At 45.8% G+C, this 27,602-nt stretch overlaps 1 protein-coding gene across 2 annotated transcripts; it reads right to left on the bottom strand.

The window, feature by feature from the left end:
* Positions 1-1,250: 1,250 nt before the first annotated feature.
* LOC144149974 (uncharacterized) lies at positions 1,251-27,173 on the bottom strand. Of its 2 annotated transcripts, none has more exons than XR_013318397.1 (5): positions 26,678-27,173; positions 18,120-18,262; positions 17,995-18,074; positions 15,357-15,468; positions 1,251-2,372 (listed from the first exon to the last, which is right to left on the bottom strand). XR_013318397.1 is itself a non-coding variant. In XM_077681737.1 (5 exons), exons 2-5 carry the CDS (start codon positions 18,259-18,261, stop codon positions 1,673-1,675), a joined length of 1,017 nt encoding a protein of 338 aa, XP_077537863.1. In that variant the 5' UTR covers position 18,262; positions 26,678-27,163; the 3' UTR covers positions 1,254-1,672. The 2 variants fall into 2 exon arrangements, 1 of the variants encoding a protein (XP_077537863.1); XM_077681737.1 differs by having other exon boundaries at positions 1,254-2,372; positions 17,995-18,057; positions 26,678-27,163.
* Between the last annotated feature and the right edge of the window lie 429 nt (positions 27,174-27,602).

Below are 27,602 nucleotides of genomic sequence, written 5' to 3'. Positions count from 1 at the left end.
TGTCATTGTGGTTTACGAATGTTTCTCTTTAGGCAATCTCTCCGACGCATGAAGTAGAGTGTTTGCTACCTGCCTTTTCTCATGTTTTACAAGCGACCGTTTGTCAGCAACGCTATTCTGACGTGCTACAGCTGTGAGGCCTCTGGTTCGAGTGTAATATTTCATGACAAAACCGGGCCTCTTTTTCAAGTAAAGGTTTTCTGAGAACTGCCACATACATAGGGCCTCTCGCCAGAGTGTCATATTTCATGGTTAACCAGCTGGCATTACTAAAGATGTTCTGGCAGATGCTGCAATGGTAAGGCCTTTTGCCAGGTTGCAATGTTTCATGCCTGTCCGGGTGTTTTCTTTGAGAAAAGGTATTCGTACAGAAGGTACACATGTACAGCTTCTGGCCCGAGTCCACTCTTTCATGCCTGTTCAAGCTGTATTTTCCCTTAAAACTGTTCTGACAGATGCTACAAACATAAAACCTTTCGCAGAAATAATATCCTCTTGAGCAACCAGGGAACCTTTCTGAGTAAACGTCTCCAGTGATGACACACGCATAGTGCGTCTCAGCAGGGTATGACATTTCCTGTAATCAGAAGGCCTCTGTAAATAAAGCTCTCCTCACATACACACATGCAACACGTTGTCAGAGCGCAATTTTTCATCAACACTGGTGCATTTTTTGACACGTTACACACAAAGGCTTTTAACCATTTAACCAGACTGCTATCTTCCAAGAACGAACAGGTTGCTCTTTTAGCAAAGCTTTTCTCACAGAGCTTCCACCCTTAGGACCTCTCAGCAGAGTGCAATGCTTTATTACAAACCGGCTGTATCGGAATGAAGTTCGTCCAACCTGCTGCACATATAGCGCCTCTCACCTGACTGCAAGCTTTCACGATTAGCCGGTTCATGTTTTTTTAAAGGTTTTCTGGCAAAAAAGTGGCCGCGTAATTGCTCACTTCGTTGCAGGTGTCGTCTAAAGACGATAATCTTCTGCCACGTAAATGCCTCCTTTGAGCAAACATCCTAGAGGTTTGGTCAAGTCAGTTCAACTTTACCACGTTCCACGGCTCCACATGCCCCCTAATGGCACCCACCGTCACTGTTTAACACCTTGGAATGCCACCAGGAGGGGCTAGTGTTGCGGGCGACCATAATTCTTTGGGCATTTTAGTTATTCAAGCACCCATGTATTTTTCACTAAACACTGCAAATACCACTCCTTTCCCGATGTTTTCCATCAGATATGCGCAATGTTTTAATGTTGCTCAACAGCGTTGACAAGCAGGAGCACTGCCACTAAATTAAGACCAATCCTAACCACCAATCTTAAGTAAATTAAGATTTTTAGAAGTCGCTATGCCTATATTAACATCTCCTTCAACTTTTGCCTGAACTTAGGCCAGGCAGCTGAACTGAGGAACAGACAGACAGACAGCGAAACAGAAATACACATAGGCCAAAATTTCCTCGTTCAAGCAGCCCAAGAAAGTCTATCGTCTTTAATAGTACACATGTAAGGCACCTTTCACTAGACTGCAATCTTCCCTGACAAGCCAGTTTGGCTACTTTTATTAAAGCATTTCTCACAGATGCTGTATACATAGGGCCTCTCTATAATCAAACCAGTACGCTACATGCACCAAAACACTTTTTACACATACTCCACATGTAAATTTTATATGCCAGAGTGCAATCTTTCATGAACAATCATGTTATGCTTTCCAGTAAAGCCCTTCTGACAGACGGAACACGTGTAAGGCTTTTCACCAGTGTGCACCCTTACATGATATACCAGGTTGCGTTTTTCAGTAAATCTCCTTTCACAGATGCTGCACACATAGAGAGCCTCGGAAAAGTGACATCTTTCATGAGTCGCCAACTGGCACCTTAGTGCAAAGCCCTTCTGACAGACGTTACACATGTAGGGCCCCTCGCCAGAATGCAATCTTTCATGAGTGACCAAGCTGCTTCTTTGAGTAAAGCTCTTTTGACAGATGTCGCACACGTAGGGCCTCTCACCGGAGTGCACTCTTGAATGAGTGATGAGGTAATCTCTCCGAGCAAACCTCTTTTCACAGATGCTACACACAAAGGGCTTTTCACCAGTGTGTACTCTTTCATGAGCAACCAGACTGTATCGGTCGGAAAAGTTCTTGTTGCAGGTGCCACACGTGTGTGACTTGTCAGCGTGCACTCTCTTGTGGACGATCAGGGTGCATTTTTTATGAAAGGCTTTTCCGCAAACAGTGCAGACGTAGGAAGGACGAGTGGCACACACTTCCTCATCAGTGGCCTGCTGGTCGTGCTGTACACAGGATGGGGCAAAGTACAGCTTCTTTCCAAATGGGACATCCTTGCCGTCTTTGCAAAAATTCCTAAGTGGACAATGACACACAAGATTACACGAAATTCTGCAAAAATAATGAAAGAAAAAGCATAACGCTAACAGAATGAACGAATGAATTTTAATTTTATTGGCGCAGCAGACAGATTTTGCTATAATGCACCAGACACAAGGTTTTGAACACACTACAGTAAAATGCTCATGTAAAAATGTAGTGACATGGTAAAATCAAAGTTTCTGCAAAAGCTTGATCGCACTCAAAATTTAAAACCCTTTTCCAAGGGTTCATTACCTAGTAGTAAAACAGGGTGCAATGGAACGTCAAATTTATAAAAGTGGGAAAAAAATTCACGGCGCTTGCTTTTGTAACTGGGGCACTTTACAAGTACGTGTATTACGGTTAGGCGCTTGCCACATTGCCAGCATTCTGGAGGGTCTTCTCCTAGCAAAAGGAAGTTGTGGGTTAAGCGCGTGTGCTAAATTCTTAAGCGGCATAACACCACCTCTACGAATCTTTATGTCTGCAGCTCTGCCACTCTCTCACGTGCGGCTTCACAAGGTGGACGTTTTCATTTAGTTCTGCCCATTCGGACTGCCACTTCGTAAATGATTTCAGTCTCCTTCTGTGGTCCTGGTAGGGTAAACGAGTTCGCGTCACCTCGAGCTCTGCTGTCTGGGCAGTGACGCCATCTGACTTTTACTTCCATCAATTTCTACATGACTCGGTACCCAACAGAAACTCACGTCAAGTGATTTTTGCCACAGTCCATTAGTTGATTGAGCACTTGTTGAACAAGCGGATTTTTGGTTTTTTTTCTCCTAAACACAGGGGCTGCTAGTGCGCTAAGAGAATCACAGAAGATGATTGACTGCGAAGTCCTTTCAGTGCATACTTTGTTTAAAGTGAACTGTAAGGCATGCAGTTTGGCAGTGAAGACAAAAAGCTAACAGCCTGACCTAGTAAACCCTTTTGATAACAAACCAGCTTTGTGTAAAAAAAAAATGTTTTGTTCGAATGAACCCTCCACAAAAACAGGCCAACTTTACCCAAATTTAGAGAATGACTGACAAGCTGAAAATGCCTTGCAGGCCACATTCCAGGCCCATTGCCCACATTTTCACTGAGGAAAAGTAAGTTCCAATTAGGCCATTACACGCACCTATTAAAAGTGCAAGTCACCTTTCTAAATGAAACCACTGGCATCCACGACTTAGCAGCAGGATTCTCTGTAAAAACTAGAAGGGCTGAACACGAGTGGTGACAGCAGATCTACGAGTGGGAAGCGACGACATGGAAGTGGAGAAGTTGATTGCAGCCAGAAATCAGCTAGGCCTTAGGGATGCTGAAGTACAAGAATGGGTTAAAAATGAGCAAGCCCGAATGAGAGAAGACAGAACCGCTGAACTCGAAGTGAGTAGACTAGCAGCGGAGCGCTCTTCAAATGCCACAAAAGCAGCAGCAGAACAAGAGGTGGAGATTCTCCAGCCGAAAGTCAGACTTCAGGAGTCTGGTAGCTGCCATCAACAAGAACCGTTAGTTCCAGCGGCAAGCAGCATGATGATCAGTCCCCATACATTAATCTCTTCGTTCAGTGAAAGACGGGATGAACTAGATGCCTATGTAGTCAGATCTAAATGAACCACTTGTTTTAAGAGCTGGCCAAAAGTGAAATGGGCTGTTGCTTTGACAATGTGTCTTGCAAGCGAAGCCTTGACCGTAGCGGGAAGGATGGCAACCGAAGACTCGTTAAACTACAAGAATGTCAAGCTTGCTCTTCTGCAGTGCTTCCTATTTACAGCTCAAGGGGACAACGAAAAATTTAGACAGGCACAAGCAAAAGGCGGCAAAACTGGATTCAATTCCTTTCACGGCTCTCAGGATACTTCGATCGGTGGATGGAGATGGCCCAAGTACCAAAAACGCACGAAGTCCTACGAGATAAAATGATAGCTGAGCAATTGGTAAAGGGCTTTCATTCCAAACTCGTTACCTTCATGAAGGAAAGGAACTGCGAAAATTCGAGAGAAATGGTGGAAACATGTGACCATTTTTTTGAGGCACAGTCAATGACCAACTTTGGCAAAGGAAGAGACGAGGACAGGAAAGAAGCAGCTTCGAACCCAAGTACCCCACCAGTACCAAAGGGCCAAGCATGTTTTCTCTGCAGAAAAGTAGGACCTCGTGCATCTGACTGCCGATCTTCGGGCACGCCCGTGAGTTGCAAACCAAGTGTGGTAAAAACGGCCATAAAACTGAAAAATGCCGCCCTAAGGACTTAGTGACAAGACAGATTTTGCATTGCATGCTTACCAAACATCGGCCGTAGAAGTACTGATTTCAGAGCTTCATGGAGACCACAGCAAACTCGACCAACCCGACAATGAGACCGCCAATAGCAAGAAAAAAAAATGCCATTTTTACGCGACAACCTACCTGTGGTGGTGGGAAAACAGCCACCATGTTGCGAGACTCCAGCAGCAACACCATTATTTTAAGGCAGACCCTCATGCCCGACATATGCCCTACCGGCCAAATGACAAATGTGCTGTTCCTAGACCACATCTCGTAACGACTTTGAGTAGGCATACATCGAAGTGGATACACCATACTTCTCAGGGAAGGTCCTAGCAAAGTGCATGCCAAACCTGCTCTTTGGCGAAATGCCGGACAACATCCCAGGAGTCAGAGACCTGGGGAACACAAATCTTAATTGGCAGCCGGGCCTGTTGGAGACCGCTGCCGCAAAGCCAGAAGTAGGATTATCTGATGACAATGGAGGCACCCCCAAAACCAACAGACACTCTGGTAGTGTCTGCTGTCAAGCGTCCAGCACTACTGACAAGTGAAACCACGATAGCCAATGTCACCAAAGCGGAGTTGAACACAATAGAAGAGCATGACGGAACGCTGACAGAGTGTTTTCAAAAGCGAGGGAAAAAGTGCACGACAAGAAGCTATCACTCTGCCGTAGACGACGGGTTGCTGTGCCGGAAATACTATTATTTGGGAGGTCCTTGAAACAAGTGATTGTACCTTGTTCTTTGATTACCTGAGGTATACTTGGCTCGCGAAGGCCTCATAGCTGGCCACCAAGGTATCCGGAAGACTACCGACTGAATTCTTGCAGACTTTTACTGGCCGAACATGCATTGTGAGGTGAAAAGATCAGTTAGATCTTGTGACGCTTGCCAGTGGACCACGCCCAAAGGGAAAGCAGGAGTCACACCGCTGGGCAGCATGCCGATCATTAGCACACCATTCCAGAGAGTCGCTGTAGATCTTGTCGGTGCGTTCAGGCCAACCTCAGAAAAGGGAAACAAGTTCATTCTGACAATGATTGATTTTGCTACCCGGTACGCCGATGCAGTAGCCTTGCCCAGTATTGACAGCGTCCAGGTCACAGAAGGATTGCTGGAACTGTTTTCGAGAGTTGGTCTGCCGAAGGAAATTGTTACTGAGCGAGGCACCACTTTTACGTCAGGATTGATGAAACAAGTAACCCGACTTCTCGCAATGAAATCCCTCCGGACAACTCCCTACCATGCAATGGGCAACAGGCTCGTCAGAAAATGCAAGGAAACCTTGAAGACCATGCTGCGCCGGACGTGCGATGAGAAACCAAGATCGTGGGATCGCTACCTGTCTCCCCTTCTTTTTCGTACACAGATGTACCTCAATCAAGCCTGGGTTTCTCGCCGTTTGAATTGATTTGCAGCCGACACGTCCGTGGCCCAATGACTGTTTCGAGGGAGCTCTGAACCGATGATAAGATCGATGAACCATCTCACACCCACCCCTTACACGTATATCTCGTCGAGTCGCACAAGCGCCTTGAGGATACATGCAGGGCAGCACACGCAGAGCTGCAAAAAGCTAAAATCAAGCAGAAATCGTATTATGACAGGAAAGCAGTTTCACGACAGCTCAAACCGGGTGAACGTGCCCTCGTTTAGCTCCCCACCGAGGCCAACAAACTCACAATGCAGTGGAAGGGGCCCTTCACCGTTTTGTGGAAGCTAAATGAAATAGACTATGAGGTTGACCTTGGACACAGAAAAACCGTATAGTATATAAGTATGCTTACAAAGTATGAGGAGCGACAGTCAATATCTCCCTGTGTGGCGGCTGACAACACACGCGAAGGTGGAATTGATGGGGAAGAAATTCCATTCTTGGCCGTAAAACAACGGAAGACTTTCAAAGATATATGTGTTTTGTCATAATTGCCACCTGAATATCAACAGGATGTGCGACATCTCTGTAAAGAATACCAGGACATTTGCCGATATATATCTGGTAAAACCAACCTTGTTGAGTGTCGTCTAGACCACACCAGTACGTATGGCGGTACCCCACACGTCTCGCACTGGAACAGCCCATCGAGACAAGCACAAGAGATGCTGCAGTTGGGTGCAATTGAGAGGTCATGCTCGCCGTACAATGCCCCTTTGCTCCCAGTCAGGAAACCAGAGAACACCATACGCCCCTGTTAAGGTTACCGTGAACTGAACAAGCTGCTATTTCTTGACAGTGAGCGATTTCTTGAATAGATGTTGTCTTGGCACAGGTGGGACCGAAGAAGATATTTTCTACATGTGATTTCACCAAAGGATACTCGCAAGTCCCAATGGCAGCTGAGAGCCAGAAGACCACTTTCTCGAACAAGTCTGTGGTGTACGAGTTCAATGTATGCCTTTTGGCATAAAGGCCGCACCTGTTGTATATACCAGACTTATGAGAAAGGTTTTTGAAGGCCTTGCAAATGTATTCACTACTTCCAGGACATTCTTGTAGCGACAGAAACTTGGACTCAGCCCGTCAGATTGCTACGAACAGCTTTGCAATGAATAAATCAGGCCAACTTAACCGTTAAACCTAAAAAGTCGGAAAAAGGCCAGGCGACAGTCTTTCTTAGTAAAAGGGTTTCTTAGGACACACGGTTTCTTAGGACACAAGATTGGAAATGGGAAAGTGCAACCCATGGATAAGACCCTTGAAAAGATTATTGGTCAACAAGGACCACAAACCAAAAAGGATATTCGATCTTTTCTTGGAATCACAGGTTATTACCGCGAATTTATCTCCAGCAGGGGTGAGACAGCCCAAAGAGATTTGGGAGCAGTTTTCGGAGCAGCAAAATTTCGATTTTGGAGCAGAAGAATCTTGATTTGGAGCAGGCAGGGACATTTAATACATCGTCTTGTGAGCTTAAAAAATCACAATTTCAGCAATTTGAAGGGTCAAGTACACATTCCAATCAGTTTTGAATACACAGAACACTGAAACAGCCTTACGCGAAATAATTTTTAAAGATTATCGCAAAGTTCTAACTGCACTACCTTTTTCCTAACTGGTGAGATTGTGTTGTGGCTGTACGCAACATGACAACAAAACTGCCGTTAACATTATCAAATTTAAGGGCTCTGCAATTGTGGCGTGTTTTTTTTACCGTTTCAGTGCTAAAATTATTATTTTTGTAATCCCAGGCGGCGTTGTACGAACGAGTGTAGTCACGGCAACAGTTGAGCAACTTCGAGCTAACGGTCGCATAGCCCAACCAGCCTACCCGTAACCCGTTGCAGTCCGTGGGGCGCACGTCCACCCGGTGATCATTTGAGTAGCGTTACTGTTTAGCCACCTATATTTGGGCATTAAATTTCACTTCGCATACATCAAGTGTTATTAGTCGCGTGCTATGGCAACCATGCAGTCCTGCAGCTATAGGCTCCCTGCAATGCAGTTTGAGGAGCAGTTGGCGCCTTCTGGTGGCTCAATTTATAAGCTTGAAGGCGCTCGCTCGCGCATGCCCGCGTTCGCTGCTGCTGCGTGAGCGTGGACTATTTGGTAATTTGATCAGGTTTTTTTTATTTCGCGGTGATGTTTCTGCAGCTGACGGTTTGATGGCGTCATCGCAATCATGCGGCGACCCCAAAGTCGCAAATAAAAAAAATCTGGGCACAAATATTGTGGCCTCAAATGCCCCAGTCAGGTGGGCACGCGAGGCCCGTATCTTTTTACAGCTTCCCGTCGCAGCCGTGGGAGAAAACGTGAAGACAGAAGTGGATTGTAGCCGTGTGGCGAGTAAAGTAAGTGAACTCTGTTAGTTCGGGAAATCACGGCATGTTACGAAAGCCATTAATTAGCGTCAGTCTGCATTTGGTACAATGCGGTCGCCTTGACGTCGTAGCTTACCGTTTGTGTAACGTCTGGTGGTTTGTAGTTCAATGACCTAATTTAATTGACAAATATCATACTTTGCCCTACTTTTCGACTCCGTGTGCTCATTCTTGTGGCTTGTATATGTATTCGAAAGTAATGACCCAACCACTCGTCGTGACGTGCTTAGCAAATGTGCGTGTTCGCCGGAAGCCATCCTCTGTTTCTTCATTGTGCACGGTTGGCGCCTGCAGTCGAGATGTGAACTGAACACGGTCCGGCGCTGTTGCTCGCGTTTCTTATTCGTGGACCACTTCGCTGTTCATTCATGCAGATTGAAAAGAACTGCAATATTAGTGAATAACGCGTGGTACATTATTTAAGATGAAAACATATGCAACGTTCAAGCAAGGGAGAAAAAATGTATATCCGCAGTGTATTTTGTTTTTAGTCACGTTTGTTGTATGACACAGCTTGGTATTACTGCACTTTGACATCATTCCTCATTCTCAGTTCAAATGATTCTTCAACCTGGCAGCCCAGTCGGGGATCAAGTGTGTACTCCAGTCATCTTGTAAATGTCATTCAAATAAAACGCAACTGCGGCAAAGTGCTTGCTGTGCTGCATCGACTCACGCTGCCGCATCACCAAGTGCACTTGCAGGAAGTTTAATTTTCCGGGGTCTCACCGTCAGCTGCAAAGTATAAGCTGACGCAAACGGCGAAACGAAATAAAAGCGCGTGGAGTACTAACAAACGTTTAACGCCAGCAATACACGACTAATGTTTTTCTCGAGCTTTGAACTGAAAGATGGGAACTCACGAGCTAAAGGCCCGTTCCCACTGCGACAAAAGCGACCAGAATTCTGTCGCTTTGTCGCGCGACGACAAAAATTGGTCCCGACCATTCGCCAAAAACAGTCATCGCGCGACAAAGCGACGGAATTTCCGTCGCTTTCGCTCGCTTTCGACGCAAGTGTGAACGCGCCTTAACAGCTGCTGGGCCACGCTGTTTTGGTCACTTATTTTCAGACCAATGTAGTACACGCGTCATGCTCTGTTGGTAAAGACGTGTTTCGGTGACTTCAGATTTGTACACTTCCCGGATCCCGTAAACATGCTTGCTTTCGAACAAGGGGCGTTCTTCCTACTGTATTTATGGCTGACTTGAACGCGTAATGCAAGCCTCGCGACACGGCGGCTAGCAGTTTTTCACCGTATGCTGCTGGGCTATAATGGCAAATCCAAGTGTAACGCTTGCTGCAAACGTAGCAGAAAGATGTCCTCGGCAAAATCTAGCGCCGCGCGCCGTTAAAACGCTCAAATCACGGATTCCCCCATCACGGAAAGCAACGCTAACACGGCCGCAGCCCCGCGCGGAGCGCCTGAGTGTTTAGCGCCGCCGGCGTTGGCGGCGCGCATGTCAGCTCGACGGAGGCGCCGCCCGACGATTGCAGGGTGCCTATTGGGCGCTGCCTGGACATGTCGCGGCGCCGCAGCGCAGCCCGCAGCTTTCGTGCCGACCGTTCCCTCCCGGGCCGAGGCTCGCGATCGCGCTTCGAAGCATAGCAACACCTTAGCATTTTATAACACCACAACGAGCCAAAAAGTTCAATTAACGAACCCGATTATAGACGCACGCACCGCGTTTCGCACTCAAGGACAAACCACGCCGAAGTCGTACGCCCCACATTTCAAAACTTTTTTTACGAGCCGCGCAACTTCTCGTAATCTCGCACCAATCTCAAACAATATCCCCGCGTTACCGTCACTGTTCAAAGCCACAATTGATAGAATGAATAGACTGGAACCCAGCTGATAGCGTAAAATAAACCAGGGAAAATATCGGCGATACGCAGTGAGCGCGTGAAGTAGCCAGTAGCAGGCAGATCAGGCGGCGGCCATGTTTGTACCCACAGCGATGCCTAATCGGGAATGCCGTTTCAGCGAACCCGGACAGAAAGCCAATCGTGTTTTAGAAGCTATCGTTTGCTTCATTTCTTCAGTCTTTCTATTTTGCCATTTCTGTGTTTGCAATTGACCGCCAATAAAAGCGGTCACCGGGATGCGCGAGGCTTTCGTCCCCGCCGGAACTGACATGAGTCTCAAAATCCGTGCCTTTCAGGCTCTTCTGGAGCAGTTTGGCGCAATTTTCGCAATTTTCGTATCGTATCTGTTTGTTTTATGGCGCAAGGGCAACGATGGCCAAAGAGCGCCAATGCAATGGTTGATCATTTTGAATGATGTTTTAATAAAATGGTGCTGTAAATGTGACGATTTTAAAAGAGGTTAGTGTGGGGGGTGTATACAGCCCCTCATTTAAAACAACAATAAAATTGGGGAAATGGGAATGGCAGGGTAAGAATGTAAAAAATAAATAGACACTCATAGCGTCCTCCCACTCTGAGAGGCCCCGAGGTTACACGTGGTATGATATGCGGTTTAAAAAGCCAATGTCTCCCAGGTAAGCAAAAAGGCGTTTACTTGGAATTAAGGGTTGATCAGCTAAAAACATCGAGGGATGAAGAGGAATCATGTGAGTGTAAAGTTCCCGGAAGTGCTTTTTCCTTGCCTTGTGGAAGTACCCACACTCAACTAAGACATGGCTGACGGATAGGCGATGTCCGCACCTGTCGCATTGTGGCGGTGGTTTGCCCTGCAGAAGGTGCGAGTGAGTAGCGTATGTATGACCTATTCGTAATCTGCACATGTATACTTCCGTTGTTCTGTTGTGTTTTTCAGTGTAGTAGCTGCCTAATTGGGGTTTTATAGTGTGGAGTTTGTTATCTGTCTGAGTGTCCCAGTGTTGCTGCCAGCGTTGTCGGATTGCCCTTCGAATGAATGGTTTCCAGTCAAGATAGGGAAGCTGCTGAACGTCGACGCTGCAGCGAAGTGCTGCCGCAGCGGCGCTCTGGTCTGCGAGTTCATTACCAGGAATGCCACTGTGTCCAGGCACCCAACACATGACTATGACCTGTTTTAAAGCGTAGGCTGCCATTATCTCTTTAACTAACCTGTTCAGCACAATGTTCCTACTAGGTTTTCCATAATGCAGTGCTGTCACAACACTCAATGAGTCTGTGTATATAATGGATTGTTGTGTCTTTGTTTGTATTATGTGTTCTAGCGTAATTAATATAGCATGTGCCTCAGCCGTAAATATACTTGTGTTTCTGTTTAGTGTCCTTGTGCTGGCAAAGTTGGGACCGTGTGCAGCACATGCCACAGCAGTGGCAGTTTTGGAGGCATCTGTGTAAAAGGCAGTGTACGGGAATTTGTTTTGCAAGTGCAGGAAGTGTTGTCGGATGAGTTCTGCGGGTGAATGTTTTTTGTAAATTTCCTTGAACGACATGTCACAGGTGACAGGGCGCAGTTGCCAAGGCGGCATGAACTCAACGAAGTCAGCTTTGTAAGATTCTGATAAAATAACCCCAAGTTCCTCCGCATCCACCTTCACTCGGATAGAGAAAGGCAGAGGAAGCGACGGACGGTTCAAAAACAGCCTTTCGGACGCTTTGTTTTCAAGAATAGCATTTAGCGGATGACTATTTAAGGATGTTGCCCTTACGCAGTACAAAAGTGCCATGTATGTACGCTGGTGCTCTAAGCACCACTGATCCGTTTCTGCATAGAGGCTTTCAATAGGACTCGTCCGGAAAGCCCCGGACGCCAGGCGGAGCCCCAAGTGCAGCACTGCGTCCAGCATTTTTAGAGCTGTTTTTGAGGCAGACCCATACACTACACTTCCATAGTCTATACGGGACCTGACAAGACTGTTAAAAACACATAAAAGGCATGTTGTATCTGCACCGTATGACTGGCGGGAAAGGACTTTTAAGATGTTCATAGTCTTCATGCATTTCATTTTAAGTTGTTTAATGTGTGGGATGAATGTAAGTTTATCATCTAAAACTACTCCAAGAAACTTGTGTTCTCTTTTTACGGGTATGTCAACTCCCTTAAGTTGTATGGTTGGTTGCAGATGGATCCCACGCTTTCTGGAAAAGAGAACACAAGTGCTTTTCTGCGGATTTAGGATAAAACCATTTTTGTCTGCCCACTTGGCTAGTCTGTTCACAGCAACTTGGATCTGCCGTTCACAGATAGAGGAGTTGCATGACCTGAAGCTGATGTGAACATCGTCTACATAGATTGAATAAAAAATGGTGGGTGGCAGTGCTCTCCCTAACGTATTCATTTTTACAATGAAAAGTGTGCAGCTAAGTACTCCACCCTGGGGAACGCCATTTTCTTGTGTATATGTCCTGGATAATGCTGCACCAACTCGTACCCGGAATGTTCTATCTGATAAGTAGCTTTCCAGTGTGTTTAACATGTTTCCACAAATGCCGAAAGATTTAAGGTCATGCAGGATGCCATACCGCCAAGTGGTGTCATAGGCCTTTTCGATGTCAAAAAATACAGATATACAGTGTTGCTTATGGGCAAAAGCTTCTTTAACATAAGATTCAACAGCTATAAGATTGTCAGTTGTTGACCTGCCCAAGCGAAAGCCTGCCTGGCAGCTGTCAAGGACACCATGATATTCCAAGAAATAGATAAGCCGTCTATTGATCATCTTTTCAAAGAGCTTGCTCAAGCAGCTTGTCAAAGCAATAGGGCGATAGCTTGCCACAGAAGAGGCATCTTTCCCCTCTTTCAATATAGCCAACACAATTGCCTCTTTCCAAGCGTGAGGAAAGTACCCAGCACACCATATCTTGTTGTACAAGAAGAGAAGAGTATTGAGGGTATCTATGTGCAGGTGCTGAATCATTGTGTATGTTATTTTATCAGCTCCTGGCGCCGAAGCACGGCATGTGTTGAGGGCTACCATAAGTTCCTGCAGCGAAAAAGGAGAGTTATACCCATCATTAGATTTCTTGTGGTCACGAATAGGCTTTCTTTCAATAGATTCTTTGTATCGCAGGAATGTTTCAGTGTAGTGGGAGGAGCTGGAAATATGTTCAAAGTGCTGTCCCAGGGTGTTTGCTTGGTCTTCAAGTGTATCGCCAGTGGTGCTGACGAGAGGTGTGACATATGTTTTCTGCCCCTGCAGTTTCCGTATCCTGTTCCAAACTTTGCGCGCATCTGTATAGGAATTTATTGATGATAGAAAAGACCTCCAACTATCTGTTTTTGCCTGACGTCGGATTCGCCGTCCCATGGCTTTTGCGCGCTTGAAGGAAATTAGGTTTTCTGTAGTAGGATACCTGCGGAGGACCCCCCAGGCCTTATTCTGAGCATTTCTGGCCTTCTTGCAATCGTCATTCCACCAGGGCCTCTGAAGATTACGTGTGGTACCGGAGGTCTGGGGAATAGAAACGCTAGCAGCATCAAGTATATGTGCTGTGATGAAGAAGCACGCTTCATCAATACCTAAGTGTGTTATTGATGTGTAAGTAAGTTTCGACATCTCTTTAAACGTTGCCCAGTCGGCACCAGCTTCTTTAAACTTTTCACGTGAGGTGTAACTGTAGGGGCATTTTTCTAAATATCTGAGGCAATTTTCGCAATTTTGATGCTTTTGGAGCAGCTTGGCGCAGGAAAATGGAATTGTATCAAAAAGGCACAATATGCGCAGCTGTCTCACCCCTGCTCCAGTTATGGCAAGAAAAAAAAGTCTGTGAGCGTTGCACGGGACCAAACAGTTTTGAGCCGTGGTCGGCAATAGTTACATCAAAGGATAACCAAGCGAAACCAAGACTCAACCAGACTAAGCCAAGCTTTTGCTTTGCATATCCAGGGTTAGCTGAGCTAAGCTGCAGCCATTTTTTAAGTGAAACATCGTGGATGCGATATTAGGCAGTTTTAGCATATCGTTACCGTGTTTGCGTTACCGTTTACCGTGTTACCGGAAGCCTGAGTTTCCATTTACCGCTGAAAACGGTAGGACACGTTTTAGCGCACTGTTTGCGGTTTGCGTATTCCGGCCGCCGAGGCGCAAGTAGCGACATCTGATGAATTAGTCTCAAAGCAAATCACTCATAATTTTCTTGCTCATATCTATTTGCATTCGTTTAAAGTAACCTGAATATTTCACTTTTGAGGTAAAGCATTCAAACTAACTGTAGTTATTTTGAGGATAGTGCAGCCATCACCTGTAGAGCTTTAAAAAAAACGAGTTGGTGGCGCCATCTACTGAGGAGAGTTAGAATCAAGGTGAAATAGAATTTGTCCCCGCGCTAATTATTTAGGCAAGAAATGAGTAAAATATGACGTAGCAATTATTCAATAACCTACACTACCTTGCCTAGCACAAGTTTGGAGGCCTAAATGCACTTTGCGAGCTCAGAAACATATCTGAACTATTTGAGGCGGGCAAGGCTTAGAACCAGTAGGGACGGCCATTTTGCTAACCCATCTTAGAAAAATTGTCTATTGTCGCTTTCCTGAGCATTATTTAGCAAGAAACGCGTAATAAACAGCATCAGGTAAGATTACTTTATTCGGCCGTACCAAGCATAAAGCGCCGACCGCACTGCATTTGCTGTAATCAATACGCGAAGGTAAACTTCGTCTGCTCAGGAAGCTTGCTGGCAACGGTAAAGCCTGTGCCGGTAAGTTACCGTTCACAGTAACTCTCGCGCATGCGCAGTCGACTCCCGCAAATTCGGTAAACGGTAACGAAAACGCGGTAACGATATGCTAAAACTCTCTATTACTGACAGCCACGTTAGGTGTAGGTATATTTGCCGCATTGAAAGTTCCAAAATGTTTCTATTTTCATTTGTACAAGAGCATACACATGTAGATCTGACGCATTAGATGTATCACACTTCTCAAACTGGATTTCCGTTCTAGGCCTGTGTCCTCCATATGTTGCAAAAGCAATACGCTACACACACTGCAACCTACCCTGTGTTCCCAGAACAGGTGCGAGGACCAGCTTTTGCCACAATGTAAACACCATCTCCCGAAGCAGAGAATTTCCCCGAGGCGTCATCTTGAGTCTCGTCCACATCCCGAACTGAAAAAAAAAAATGAAGGAAGCTCACACTAACGCACAAGTCCTGTAGGTAGCAAAGCTGCACGGAATCTTCACGACCATCACGATGGTTTAAGTCCATGATTGCAACCGATTTGTCTCTTCTTCGCTGCCGCAAAGACCTTTACTCCATCTTTGTTGCTATAATGATGAATAAGAAGCAAGTCGAAGAAGCAGAACGAATGGAATGCGCACACTTAAACTAGGCGCCCATAGGTGCAACGTGTACCCCATCACGTGTTCTCCGTCCAGCAGGCGGCGTGATTCCTCTCCCGACACTCACAGCTGAGTGAGTAAGCCATTTGACTCATCTGTACTAACTCATCACGGTGGTAGCCAAGTGGGCATGACGACTGTATTTAATTCTGCTAATCTACCAGACAGGCTTGAATCCTGCCAGTGGCGGTTATTTCTTTTCCTTATACTGTTATACTGAGTATTGTGAAACGCCACAATCAACAAATTGCTAAACAGCTTCCCTGTTTAAAAGAAAATCAATGGCCAGTGCAACCAAAGGCAATGAGTGTTGTACAATCACGCGACAGACTTTTTATTTGAACGGTAGGAAGTAGGGTTATTATGAATCATCAAAATGAGCTAATACAGTGACACGTCCCAAACAGCGTGACTGCAACGTGAGAACTATTATATGCCTTGCTTGATTTTTTTTTAGGATCAAGCGTTAGTCCCAGAATCCAGTGCTGGCTTCGTAAAAGTTTGCAGATGAGAATGGAGGTGTGATATATCACACACACATGATATCCCAGACCACATGCTATCAGCGGCATGCTTAATGCAATTTGTATTCTGCACAGGAAAAACACACGGCTTCAGGATATCACTAGAGACCGGAACTTTAAGCACGAAAAATTACGGTTTTAGGCACCTATAATAGGCACTGAAAAGTGTCGTTTAGCCATTTATAGGCACCAAATATTGTCGTTTAGGCACATATAGGCCCAATTTATATTTGCTTGAGCAGCATATTGTGCTGCAAATTTCTGACTTGCAGTGAAAACTGCGGACAAATATTGTAGAGTGGGAAAGTAATTTTATTTTATTCGTGAAAATAAGTCACACAAGAGTTGCTATTTTAACAGATTTACGTGAAATGAAGGGTGATTCGACAACAAAAGAAAAGCTTAAAAGCAATGGCAAGCCACACCCATCGCAATTATTTGCGGCTTAACAACACTCAACTATCACTGAAGTTGGAGGAGCGTGCTTGTTCTTAGGGACGCTTCATGACCTGATTCCATCTGAAATATCACTATGTTTGGTGCTCAGGACCTTCGGCAGCTATTTTAGCGCAGGGAATCCAGGAATGTTATGTCAGAGAGAACGGCAGTTGTCAGACAGGAATGGCTCTATCAGGAACCGGTCCTTTGGGGATTGCGGCAAGTAAGTCCTGGACCTCTGAAATAAGCTCAGCATTCTTAGTCAGAGTGGCGCCGAAGTTTTCAGCTGCGGAAATGCTTTTTTGCTAAGAGTGTGACATAAGCACACAAATGTGCTAAGTAACGTTCATGTGTGGCGTGGTGTTAACAATTTCGGCTGCAATGCTTTTGTCGTTTGCGTTGCTGTTAGTAGCACCGGCGAGTGTATTTGTAGCAGTTTTCCACCCATAGCCGAGATTTTACGTTGTAGCAATGGGCTGTGGTGGAAGAGGGACAATCGGTAACTGCTTCTTGAAGACAGAACTGTAAACCGAAGAAAGATCTTAACTGCAGGTATATATTCGTTGACAGAGTAGAACGACCTGTTCAGCCCTTCACAGCACCATTGAATCCCATAGATTCATCAGTGCCGTGGTGTTTATTGCGTTAGCAATGGATGGGGCATATGGACAAAAGTTCTCGCCGTTGGTCCGCGGACACAGTGCGTCAGAAGGACATAGAACAAAACAGCTCGTGTGGACAACGGTGACCTCGGTGAGGTTGGCTGCGGTTGGCTGCGTACGGGCATCTGGCGGTGTGGTCTATGTGGTGAGGTCTAGGTGGCGGTAGCTTGTGCACGGTTTGCGTTTCTGGCCTTGTTTGGCACGGCACACGGATTTATTTAATTATTTATTTTTGCAAACGGGGTGTGACAAAGACTTCATTGTGGGCCTCTGAAGCGAAAACAGTCCGTGCAGACCACCAACTCGAAAAACCAAAAAAGCATATATAACACAGAAAGGCATTTTTAGGGGCTAAAAAGCCCATACAGGCTTATATAGTCAAAATAGGCGCTAAAAGCCCATATAGTCAAAATAGGCATTATAGGCACAATAAAGTATTGCTTAAAATGCTCCCCTTCCCTTAGTTCATGCTTGTATTTTAAATAGGCTTGATACGGACTCGAGGAAAAAAATAGGCATTTTGCCTAAAGTTCCGGTCTCTAGATATCACCATGCACAACGACAGAAGAAAGGGTGCAAAAAGACAATACACTAATGCATTTTTTTTCTTTCAAACCAATTAATACATACTGAGATGCTCATACAAGAGCAAGAACCTGAACTCTAACCTGGAAATTCCTCTTCTGTTTGGGAGCTTGTGCTGATGACGAACCTAAGGGTGCATTGTGTACCTGCAAATAAAAGTCGTCTGTAATGCATAAATATTGGCACTTGTATCGAATTTGGCTGGTACCTATGGCATTGGTAGGAACGGCAGCTTGTATCTTTTGGCTGCAGGATCCAACCCGGCTGGAGGCGGCATCCACAGACGTTGCCACAACACAGCCCTCGGCACTCGACGTTGCACGTGGTATGCTTGCTGTCAGCGTGTGCATACTGGAAGTGGAAAACACAACCACCAGAAGACATTCAGACATACAAACACCAAGACGGCCAGCTGTAAACCGATGGCATGCATACTTTCTGGTCACCAGACTTGACTTCTGAAACAATTGGTTAAAAAGCCATTTCCTTGTTATGCAAAACAACCGAACAACCAAGACCCATGCATGCATTTTTTTAGTTCCTTTTTAGGGAGCCTGGATTGCAGGAGCTGTCAGGCCATTACTCTTCATGTGCCACGCGCATGTTCTGTTGCAGGTTTCTTGCAGCCATCAGTCCAGCGAGTTCTTTTTTTGTTGAAAAGATTAAAAATGCTGAAGTGTCAAAGTAATAAACATGCAGAGTTTAATGAACCGCCTTTTTTATTTTATTGTGAAGCGCATTATTTTTATGTGAAGCATTTTTTTACCATATCGAATACATCATAACAGTTGTGGTAAGTGGAACATGTGCAACACAAGCACACAACACTTGTACAAAGAGTCTAGGCACCAATATTTGTTGAAGGTTGTGCCTTAACGGTGCTACTTCCAAGGCTCGTGTGCTTGCAAACCCCAACACAAACATTAGCTTCTACGCAGTGTCAAGTTGGAAGCTGGGCAGCATATTTTCCATTTTTCATGGCAATATTCAAACGTCACCCATTGCCGCAGCCAGCGATGCTTCATTCCCATCATCATCTGTCATGGCTGGTTGCTGCAGTTTTTACTGGCTAGGACGGCCCTAGGATCCTAGCCAAGATTGAAGGTAGCACTCATTTCAATCGAGCATGCCTGAACAAGTTTCCGGAGCGTCCTTCCTAGGGCCCCGCACAAGTAAACTTGCATTTTTCAGCTGGTGTCAGAGTTCAAGCGGCCAGGATGACAAAATAAAAGTTTGGTTTATTAAAAGGACGGTTTTCTCCCAACTACAAATATACCAACTGTATCACAAAATTCCACCAAATATTAGATATATTAGGGAAAACATGAACCAGTGGCGCCTCCCCAGCGGCTCTCTGGCAGCTCCTCTATGATGTCACACAATCTTGTTCCCATGACCAGGGGCCATCTGCCCAAGCCAACACCAAGAAACATGACTCGGTGACTGCAGTGAGGCCTTAAAGGGACACTAAAGGATGAATGAAATTTTGTTTTATTCAAAAGATTTCGTGTTCTATAGTGACCCCAGCGCTTGTCCAGAAGCAAATGACGCTTTATTCACTGCGAAATTAATCAATTAAAGCTAAAATTTTGATTCTCACACCAAATCGTGTGTGAACGACTTTTGCGATGACATCATAAGAACCGGTCTTTCGGCTAAGCTTGATGTGGAGCGGAGACTTGTTTATTGTTAGTCAACCTAGATGGCACCACCACACCGCGGCAAGCCATTTTCTACCTTTGTTTTGTTTGTGACCATATTTAAACCTGGCTTGTATTTGTTCAGGGAGAAAATGATCGTTTCGAGAAACATAGTGCTCGCTCGACAAATATGGTCATGTAAGACACCGTCGCTTCTATCAATTGGCCAGTGTCGTCTGAGACAACCCCAAAACCCCACAGAGCTGTGCATCTAAACGAAGCATAGTGCGTGCAGTACCAACAGCAGTATGCATCGGTGCTTCTATGTTTACGTGTGCTTTCGTGACTTCCACTGTTTGTCCAACCATTCTTACTGATATAAAAAGAATGTGCCCTAAATTTAACCACAAATAGCTCGTTTGGCAAGCTTATAAGCTCTGCCTAACTTGCGTTTGCTTTGCCAGCCTCAGGCGATCGCAGAGCTGGCTGGTATGACGTCATGGGTTCTGTTGCAGGAAATGAGCTAGTGGGTCGCATGGCCATTCCCTTTTTTTCCTAATTATATAGCTTATTTGAGCGAAGTTTACGTTAAAAGTGGTGTCAGTATGATTCTAATGAGGCAATCTTTTGAATGAACCATACTTGCATTTTGTCTTCAAGGCCCCTTTAAAGGGACACTAAAGGCTGAATGAAATTTTGTTTTAACTGAAAGATCATACGTTCCGTAGCACTCTCAGCTTTTGTTTGATGAGCAATGATAAGTTATTTCCTAAGAAATAAGTAAATAAACCTGGAGCTTCTCTCTCCCTTTTCCCTTTCATTTTTTCTTGACGTCACCATTGAGTAACAAAGTGGGAGGAAAGCACAGGTGCGACAGTGGTGTATACATCTGCAAGCTATGGCCGACATCAACGATTCTCTGGCCGAAAGGGCTGGCTTGGACTTTTAAGTGCAGAGCACTTGAGGGGCTCGCCTTGTCGTGGTAGTTCGCTCACTGGACCAAAGTAGAGCCACGCGGCGTTCTGTTGTAGTGGCTATCGTTGCGGCGTAACCTGGAGGCTTCAAAAGCCAAGCGGTTTATATGGTCGTAAGCATTCAAAACTCATGAACCGCTGGTGCTTGTCATACATCTCCTCGTTGTTTAGTGCAAATAAAACTGCAGGCGCATTTGAGGCAAAATATGCATAATTAGCTGGCAGCGCCCGCATTTATTTAGCTAGGAACGATGATTGGGTTGGTTTTTGCAATAGTGAACGAAAGAAAGTGGCAGTGTAACGCCGGCACACACAGGAGGAAAAGCAAACATAAAAAGAACAGAACTCCTGCTGGTACAGTTTTAGGCAGGGGCACGGGAGCACTGCAAAGGCGGGAAATTTGAATTGCATTAGGTGGTAGCAGTGAGGGGATAACGGCGCTACAGCCCATTATGGCGAATCACTGCTCTGCACTTACGACAGCTGTCACATTGAGTGGAACGGCTTTAATTTTTATTATTTGCTCCTGACTAAATGAGGAATGCCTTTTGACGTATCGCTGCCCATGGCAACAACCCCGCATCAACTGCTGGCCACACACCTGTGAGGCGATATGTGAAACGGGTACGCCATGTGAGCTTTTTCCGACATTGATCTGGCGAGCTCCCACCTGCTGGAGCCTTCCCGGCGCGATAACAGTGTGTCAGTGAAATGCGCTCACTTGCATCCACACTCCCTGCTTTGAGATCTGGAACTCGATAAGCTGACAGTGAAGGTGTCTTTTCGTACAGTCGAAAGCTTTGTGACAGTAAACACGGGAGCACGTGCCGCACTGTACATGCAGAGCGGTCTAGCGATTGGATGGCCGACTTCCGTAGCTCGTACTTTTGGCGGATCTACTCCAGGACAACGGTTGATTACGCTATTGTCTGCTGCGGTAGCTACGTCAGATATCTAGACGGGATTCCGGAGAATACATGTGCAGATGGGGGGCCTTTTATGAAGCGATAACGTCAGCGAACACATTGAAAAGTTTGCTTTTCGCTGCCCGATTGCTCATAAAAAAGGTGTTATCCTCACACCTTCGTATTTCCATATGCCATGACGTAAATAATGCAGCAGGAAGCCAGGCGATAATCATTTTCAGGGGGTGCGTCCGCTAAATGCACAAACTACGAAAGTGCACCAGCCTCTCACCAGAGCGCTCTGCATGTAGTGAGCGGCACGTGCTCCCATGTTTACTGTCGTAAAGCTTCTGACTGTACACTCGTTGAATAAACCACCAGCCACATATTTAGGCCTGTTAACATTACAATTGAGTAGGTTTGGAGCAGTAAAAGGGTAGTTTTGGAGCTGCGTTGGAGCCCCAAAATCCGAATTTCGGAGCAGGGAAAGTGTGTGATGTTTGCTATGTAAGCTGTGCTGAAATAAGGGCCGCGCTCGCACTTTCTTCATATCAAGGTTGTAACGCCGTATTGTGTCGACGATTTGGCGAATGCATGGCCCGGCTCCCCCGGGCCCAAACGTAGAGCTATGAGACGCTTACGGATTATCAACAGCAGCTTGCTACGACCGGGGAAGCACAAGGTAATTACAGCTTTATCTTTTATAGTCGATAAGGTTCGAACAGGGCGCGGGCACACTTCACCGACAGCAACATCTGCATGCGGAGAATGTAAGGTTACAGGCTCAGGCGGGTCGCTTAAACATCTTGTTCCTTTAGCCGCTTCCTGCCGGGGTTATTGCTTGCAGAAGCTCAGGTGTTCACTGACACAGGTTACTGACTTCATTAATTGTGCACCAATGTAGAGCACATGTCTTCTCTAAAATGAAATTAAAAACATTATGGCCGACCCTGAACTGTGACAGAAGCACCTGTCTCGGAATGCATAAAAGCTGTAGCCTGCTTTTTAAATAAGAGGAGCTCACAAAAAGTGTTGACTTACATTTAATTCATGCGCTCAACTACCTAAGAACTGCCTCTGTCAGAAAAACCTTTATAGATGCTTCTGCAATGATCTCTCGTCATTCGCAACTTTCGTGATGTCATAAACCGTAGTACCCGAAATCGTGCTGAAATTACTGAAATTGGACAATTAAACAGAGCACAGAATCACATTTCGGTTTTTATCAATATTAGAATAAAGTGCTTGCTTAGGTTTTTCCGTTTGTTTTATTGTTTTTTTATTTTTGGTCCGTCACGTCGTCCCCTCCCTGCTGAATTGAAATCCCGAGTACTTCACGATGGGGGCGCAACAGATTCGCAGAAAATTTTTGCTACTTTTGCTCTCAGTGCATGCTCCATTTGCCTTGGCTAGTTTTAATGTTTTGGGTGCGTATACAGGTTTGGAGTACGTTCCTTAGCGGTATACTCCAATTGTCATAGGTTACTATTAAAGACTTCCAAAGCAACTGTTAAGAGCCCTTTAAAAACACGTGCCAGAGAAAGAACATTGTTGGATAACACTCTGCGAACTGAAGATCACCAGGCAGACTGGGAACGAGCTTATTTGGGGAGGAGCAATGAGATCTCACATAAATATGCATAAACTGCACGAGAGCTTGCCAGAAGCTAGCAAGTGGAACATTGGGGAACTGTGTCAGAGAATTTCACAATCCACTGCAGCAAACGGTAAAAGCACAATTGTAACACTTGAATGCACAAAGAATAAAATGTTCCAGAGTTTGAGCACCAAAGACAAAAAAAAATCATTTTTTGACGTGGTTGAAGCAGTCACATTACTTTACTCGTGCAAAAAAGCATTCCAGCTAGGGTAGCTTCATATTCGGAAGTGCTTCCTCGACAGTTTGCGTAACTTATTGACTTGTCATTGTCGTCTGACTCGAATGGAGAAGTTAATTAGAGGGATTCTGAGAAATGTCTCAGCAATAAAACTTCCCGACCGCCTTTTATGGCTGTTGTCAACAATTTGAGGGCAGCTCAACACAGGCATGTGTTGACAGTAATGTTAACAAGTAGTTGTAGCACTTCAAAAACATTTGCGCGGTGTGGTGCGTGCACTGCTGCTACCACACAAAAGTTGAGGATCCCGTCTAACAGAGTGAGAAACTACGACCTCCAGTAGACAAGTCCGATCGATCGATTCTTTAATTGTAACCAATAGGCCATGGTGACGAGTGGCAGATTTAAAGAGGGGCGGTTAGAGTGGCCGCTCCCCCTATAGACGACTTGATATAGCCACAGATAAAGGCTAATGTGCACAATTTTCCTCACTCTCTGAAGTGAGAACATGCCCTTGCTTTCTCAGAATCCCAAATGAAAGCCCCAAAAGAAAGATTTCAGCAATATGAACCACGTAAAGGCCATAGGCATAGCCTTTGGGGATGCGCAGAAAGCCAGGCCCAGTGTACCATCATCCACTAGCATCAAGGCATTGTTGGTATCACACTGCGTCAACTGCTTGAAGCTAGGGCTCCGTCAAGCCTGTTAATTCTAACCACTGATTCAGATTAAGCGACTTCAAGCAACATGTGAAAATTAGTTCGATTTGATAAGCCACCTCAAACTATAATCGTTTTGTATGAAAGCCCTTTCATTATATACTTGTGGCTAATTTTTTTGTATGCGTGCGATCATGAACTGACGCACAGTTTATATAATTTTGCCTTGTTCGTTTGACGGACAAAAGCAGTGGTACGTGCATTCACACTTAGTTTGGAGACATGTCCTCGTATGTTGCTACTTCGTACTTTTGTACATTATAAATGGTAGTAAAGACATTTTATTACATTAAAATAGTACAATAATGTAGATAATAGTTATAATGATCGTATTATCAATTACTGTTTTTTAAGCGGCAGCCAGAAAGGCCAATCGGCTGTCCTTGGGTGCATATGAAAACATGGTTGCATAATATATTAATATTATTAATACAACAACAACAACAACAACAATAATAATAATAATAATAATAGTAACATTGCTGTATAGTGAAATATCATCATAATCCCCGCAAGAACTTCCCACGGCCTCCCCCTACCTCCTCCACTAAGGCGCATCCACAAATCAGCCGCTGATGGCAACCGGTGAAAAGCGGTGCGTGGCTTTGCAAACACCGACTTAAAATATCGTTGAAGCCCGGGTGTCCAGCATGCCGTTTTCACTGCAATATAACGCTGTGTCCAAAGGTACGTTCGACGTACCCGCACAATTTCTTAAAAGATACGTTGGACGTACCTGCAAGGTTTCTTAAAGATACGTCAGACGTACCCACAAAAATTTCTTAAAGATACGCCGGACATACAGCGCCTAGAGTGGCTCGAAACCAACGTGGTTATCTTGAACCATTGATCGCTAAAGGGTCATGCGTTTAGTGCAGGGGCCATGGATCTTTTTTTCTCAAGTTCTTGAGTTCGACCAAAAGTTACTTGGACGGAAACGGATATAGTGCCGGCAGCCAACGATGGTTAGCCTTCACTGAGGTCTTAGATCGAATGCAGCAAACTCGCACCCTACCACTGCAGCATACGGCACCTGTGTCATCGCTAGCTCTACGAGCTTAAGAACATCGAATGCAGTGAAAATCGACTGAGGAAGTCGGGCAAGCAAGTACAACTAACGCCAATGAATGTTATTGACGAATCACTGGCAGTACTCCGGGCAGGTCTGGAGGTCGATCCGGCATCATACCTCTAAGACTTCCTGCAGGCCTGCTCTGCGACGACAATGGGGCTCTTGGTACATCAGTCGTGAACTTACCCTGGATAGTTTGCGCATAGTCCGAAAGCTGTCCTTATCACCGAAAGAAACGTTGAAATAAAGAGAACGAACTTCGGATTGCTTCTAGGAGATTGCACAATGAGCCCAAGGGCCCAAGTGCTGCTTGTTTGCTGCAGCAGACACAGCAGAATCTTCGGCGCACAATGCTTGGTTTAAAATCTGAACCGTCTCATCCTTGTGCAAGTATCTAGAACCCTGACTGGACCATGAAATGAACGTCCAAGGAATAGCACCTTGAGGGGAGAAACTGTAAATATATGGTAACACATGGACGTGCTGTCGTGGCATGGGCTGACGCTAGAACACCTGTCGCACTTTGGTCAGATTTTTTGGAAGTGTGTAGTGTACCGTCCAGACGGATGGGAAAATGAAGTGCCAAGTTCTGTCCAGATGCAATCAAAACCAGCTGAAAACCATCAAAACCATTTGCCGTTGTGTGAGTTTGTGTAGAGGTCACGCCTCTGCTTGCAGATGTTTTATTCGCGGGTTCAAATCTCGTGTAGTGTTTCTTTTCGTGGTTAGAACTTTTTAATAGCTATATTTCCCGCCCATTTTAGAATTCACGCAGTGAGAGCAGCCGGTCTTGATATTTACTCAAACGGCAGAACCGCTACCGCTCACCGAAGCCAAAGCTAACATAGCCGTCACAAAAGTTACGTACAATCATCTACAATTGTTAATAATGATTAATAACTAACAGTAACGCTGTCCAGTCAGTGGGCAGAAGCGGTTTGGGCGGTTGGGTGAAAATCAAGAAAGGCTGCTGTCACCGCGCGCCAGTTGCATTTCCTCAGGACGGAAGTTTATATAGTGACGGCTGGCATTAGAGCTACTGGATCAGCTCGCTATGGTGGCTCGATGTTATAGATAATCGCGGAGGTCCGAGTGCAACCGAATACGTCGATGCATACTTTTAAGAACTTTTGCGGATACATCAGACGTGTCTTTAAGGAATTTTGCGGGTACGTCTGACGTACTTTTAGACACAGAAATAATTAACAGAGCTACCAAATATAGGAGCGCTGTTAAATCCCATAAGCACGAACGTTGCGAAAACAGCCCGCGCGCGGGGAAAGCGCCTGCAGATGGCCCCGCGAGGGCTCCGGCATACTACGGTAGGCTCGCGTAGCCCGAACGCGGAAGGCGGAGGCACTGTAACAACTGTACGCCGAGACTGGCTTGCACTGTTCTCGCCTCCGCTCTAGCCCGCCGTGTATACAAAGCCGACTGAAGGCATCTGCGGATAAAGGGTGGCCGTCACCGACGGAACGAACACGTTCCGCGCAGTTGATGAAGCCAGCCGAGCTGCTAGAAACAGTGCACACAGGACTCCCGACAGGGGAGCACATGTTCGGCACAGAAAGCAAGGCAGAAGAAGCGACAAGCACCACGGGCTAAATATGAGACAGACCTCCTCGGAAGATGCTGTAGGGCCCGCAGAGATGTTTTCACAGAAGCTCACGCGTCTTGGCACGCACACACACAGCGGTAGTGAGCGTGCTTTCTGGTGTGTTGTGAACTGCACGTTCCAAAGCAGCTGACTTTCATGTACGCACGACAACCAGCATGAAAACGGTGCCCATGGGTGCCCTCAGAAACTGTATGCAGACCAGAACGGAATACGATCGAAAAAAACCCAATGAAAACCCCTTGCAAACCATAGGTCTAGTAAACATCTTAGTGTGGAGTGTCGTTTCTAGTTCTAGTGAGTGGAGAGCAAGGCGGGACCAGCGGCGCTGCAAGCGTACGTTCTACAAACATCGCTTGTCCCTATCCGCACTCCTAGCGCAGATAATTTTAAAATTGTTGGCACTTTTTTAAAATTATATACAGCACGGCGATACAGCACGGCGGCCAGCTAGATACAGATACAGCACGGCGGCCTGCACTGGGAGAGGTTTTTCGCAGTTTATCTCACCCCACTGTTTTCTGCGCATGCGCAGTGTTGTTATAGCAACGGAGGCGCGTCGTCTGCTTCTACGCCGCCGCTGTCGCTCTCCGCGGCCCCCGGAGTCAAACGGGAGGACGCGGCAGCGGGAAGCGTTGCCGCCGCATATCCGATCGCGATTTTAAAATATTCGAACGTGGAGCGCCGGGCCAAGCATTTGACGCACTTTGCTCAGCTTATCTGAGCAAAATTTGTGTCGGATTTCGATAAGCGCAGTCTGTAGCTAGGCTAGTGGGCGCTAGCATGGGCTTTCATAGATATATGGTCGCTTGATACTCCTTGGCTGTGCGCGATATCGTTGTAGCGCGTGCTTCAGAAACCCCTTGATAGTGTTAAATCTATGCCTTTAACGCGCCGACGCTACACAGGTGATGAGGCGTGCCATAGT

Source organism: Haemaphysalis longicornis, unplaced genomic scaffold, assembly GCF_048455015.1.
Source record: "Haemaphysalis longicornis isolate Haplotype H1 unplaced genomic scaffold, Haemaphysalis longicornis Haplotype H1 scaffold_8, whole genome shotgun sequence".
In the NCBI taxonomy this organism is placed as follows: domain Eukaryota; kingdom Metazoa; phylum Arthropoda; class Arachnida; order Ixodida; family Ixodidae; genus Haemaphysalis; species Haemaphysalis longicornis.
Note: the sequence above shows the minus strand (reverse complement) of the source record. Positions and strands in the feature narration are given on the sequence as shown.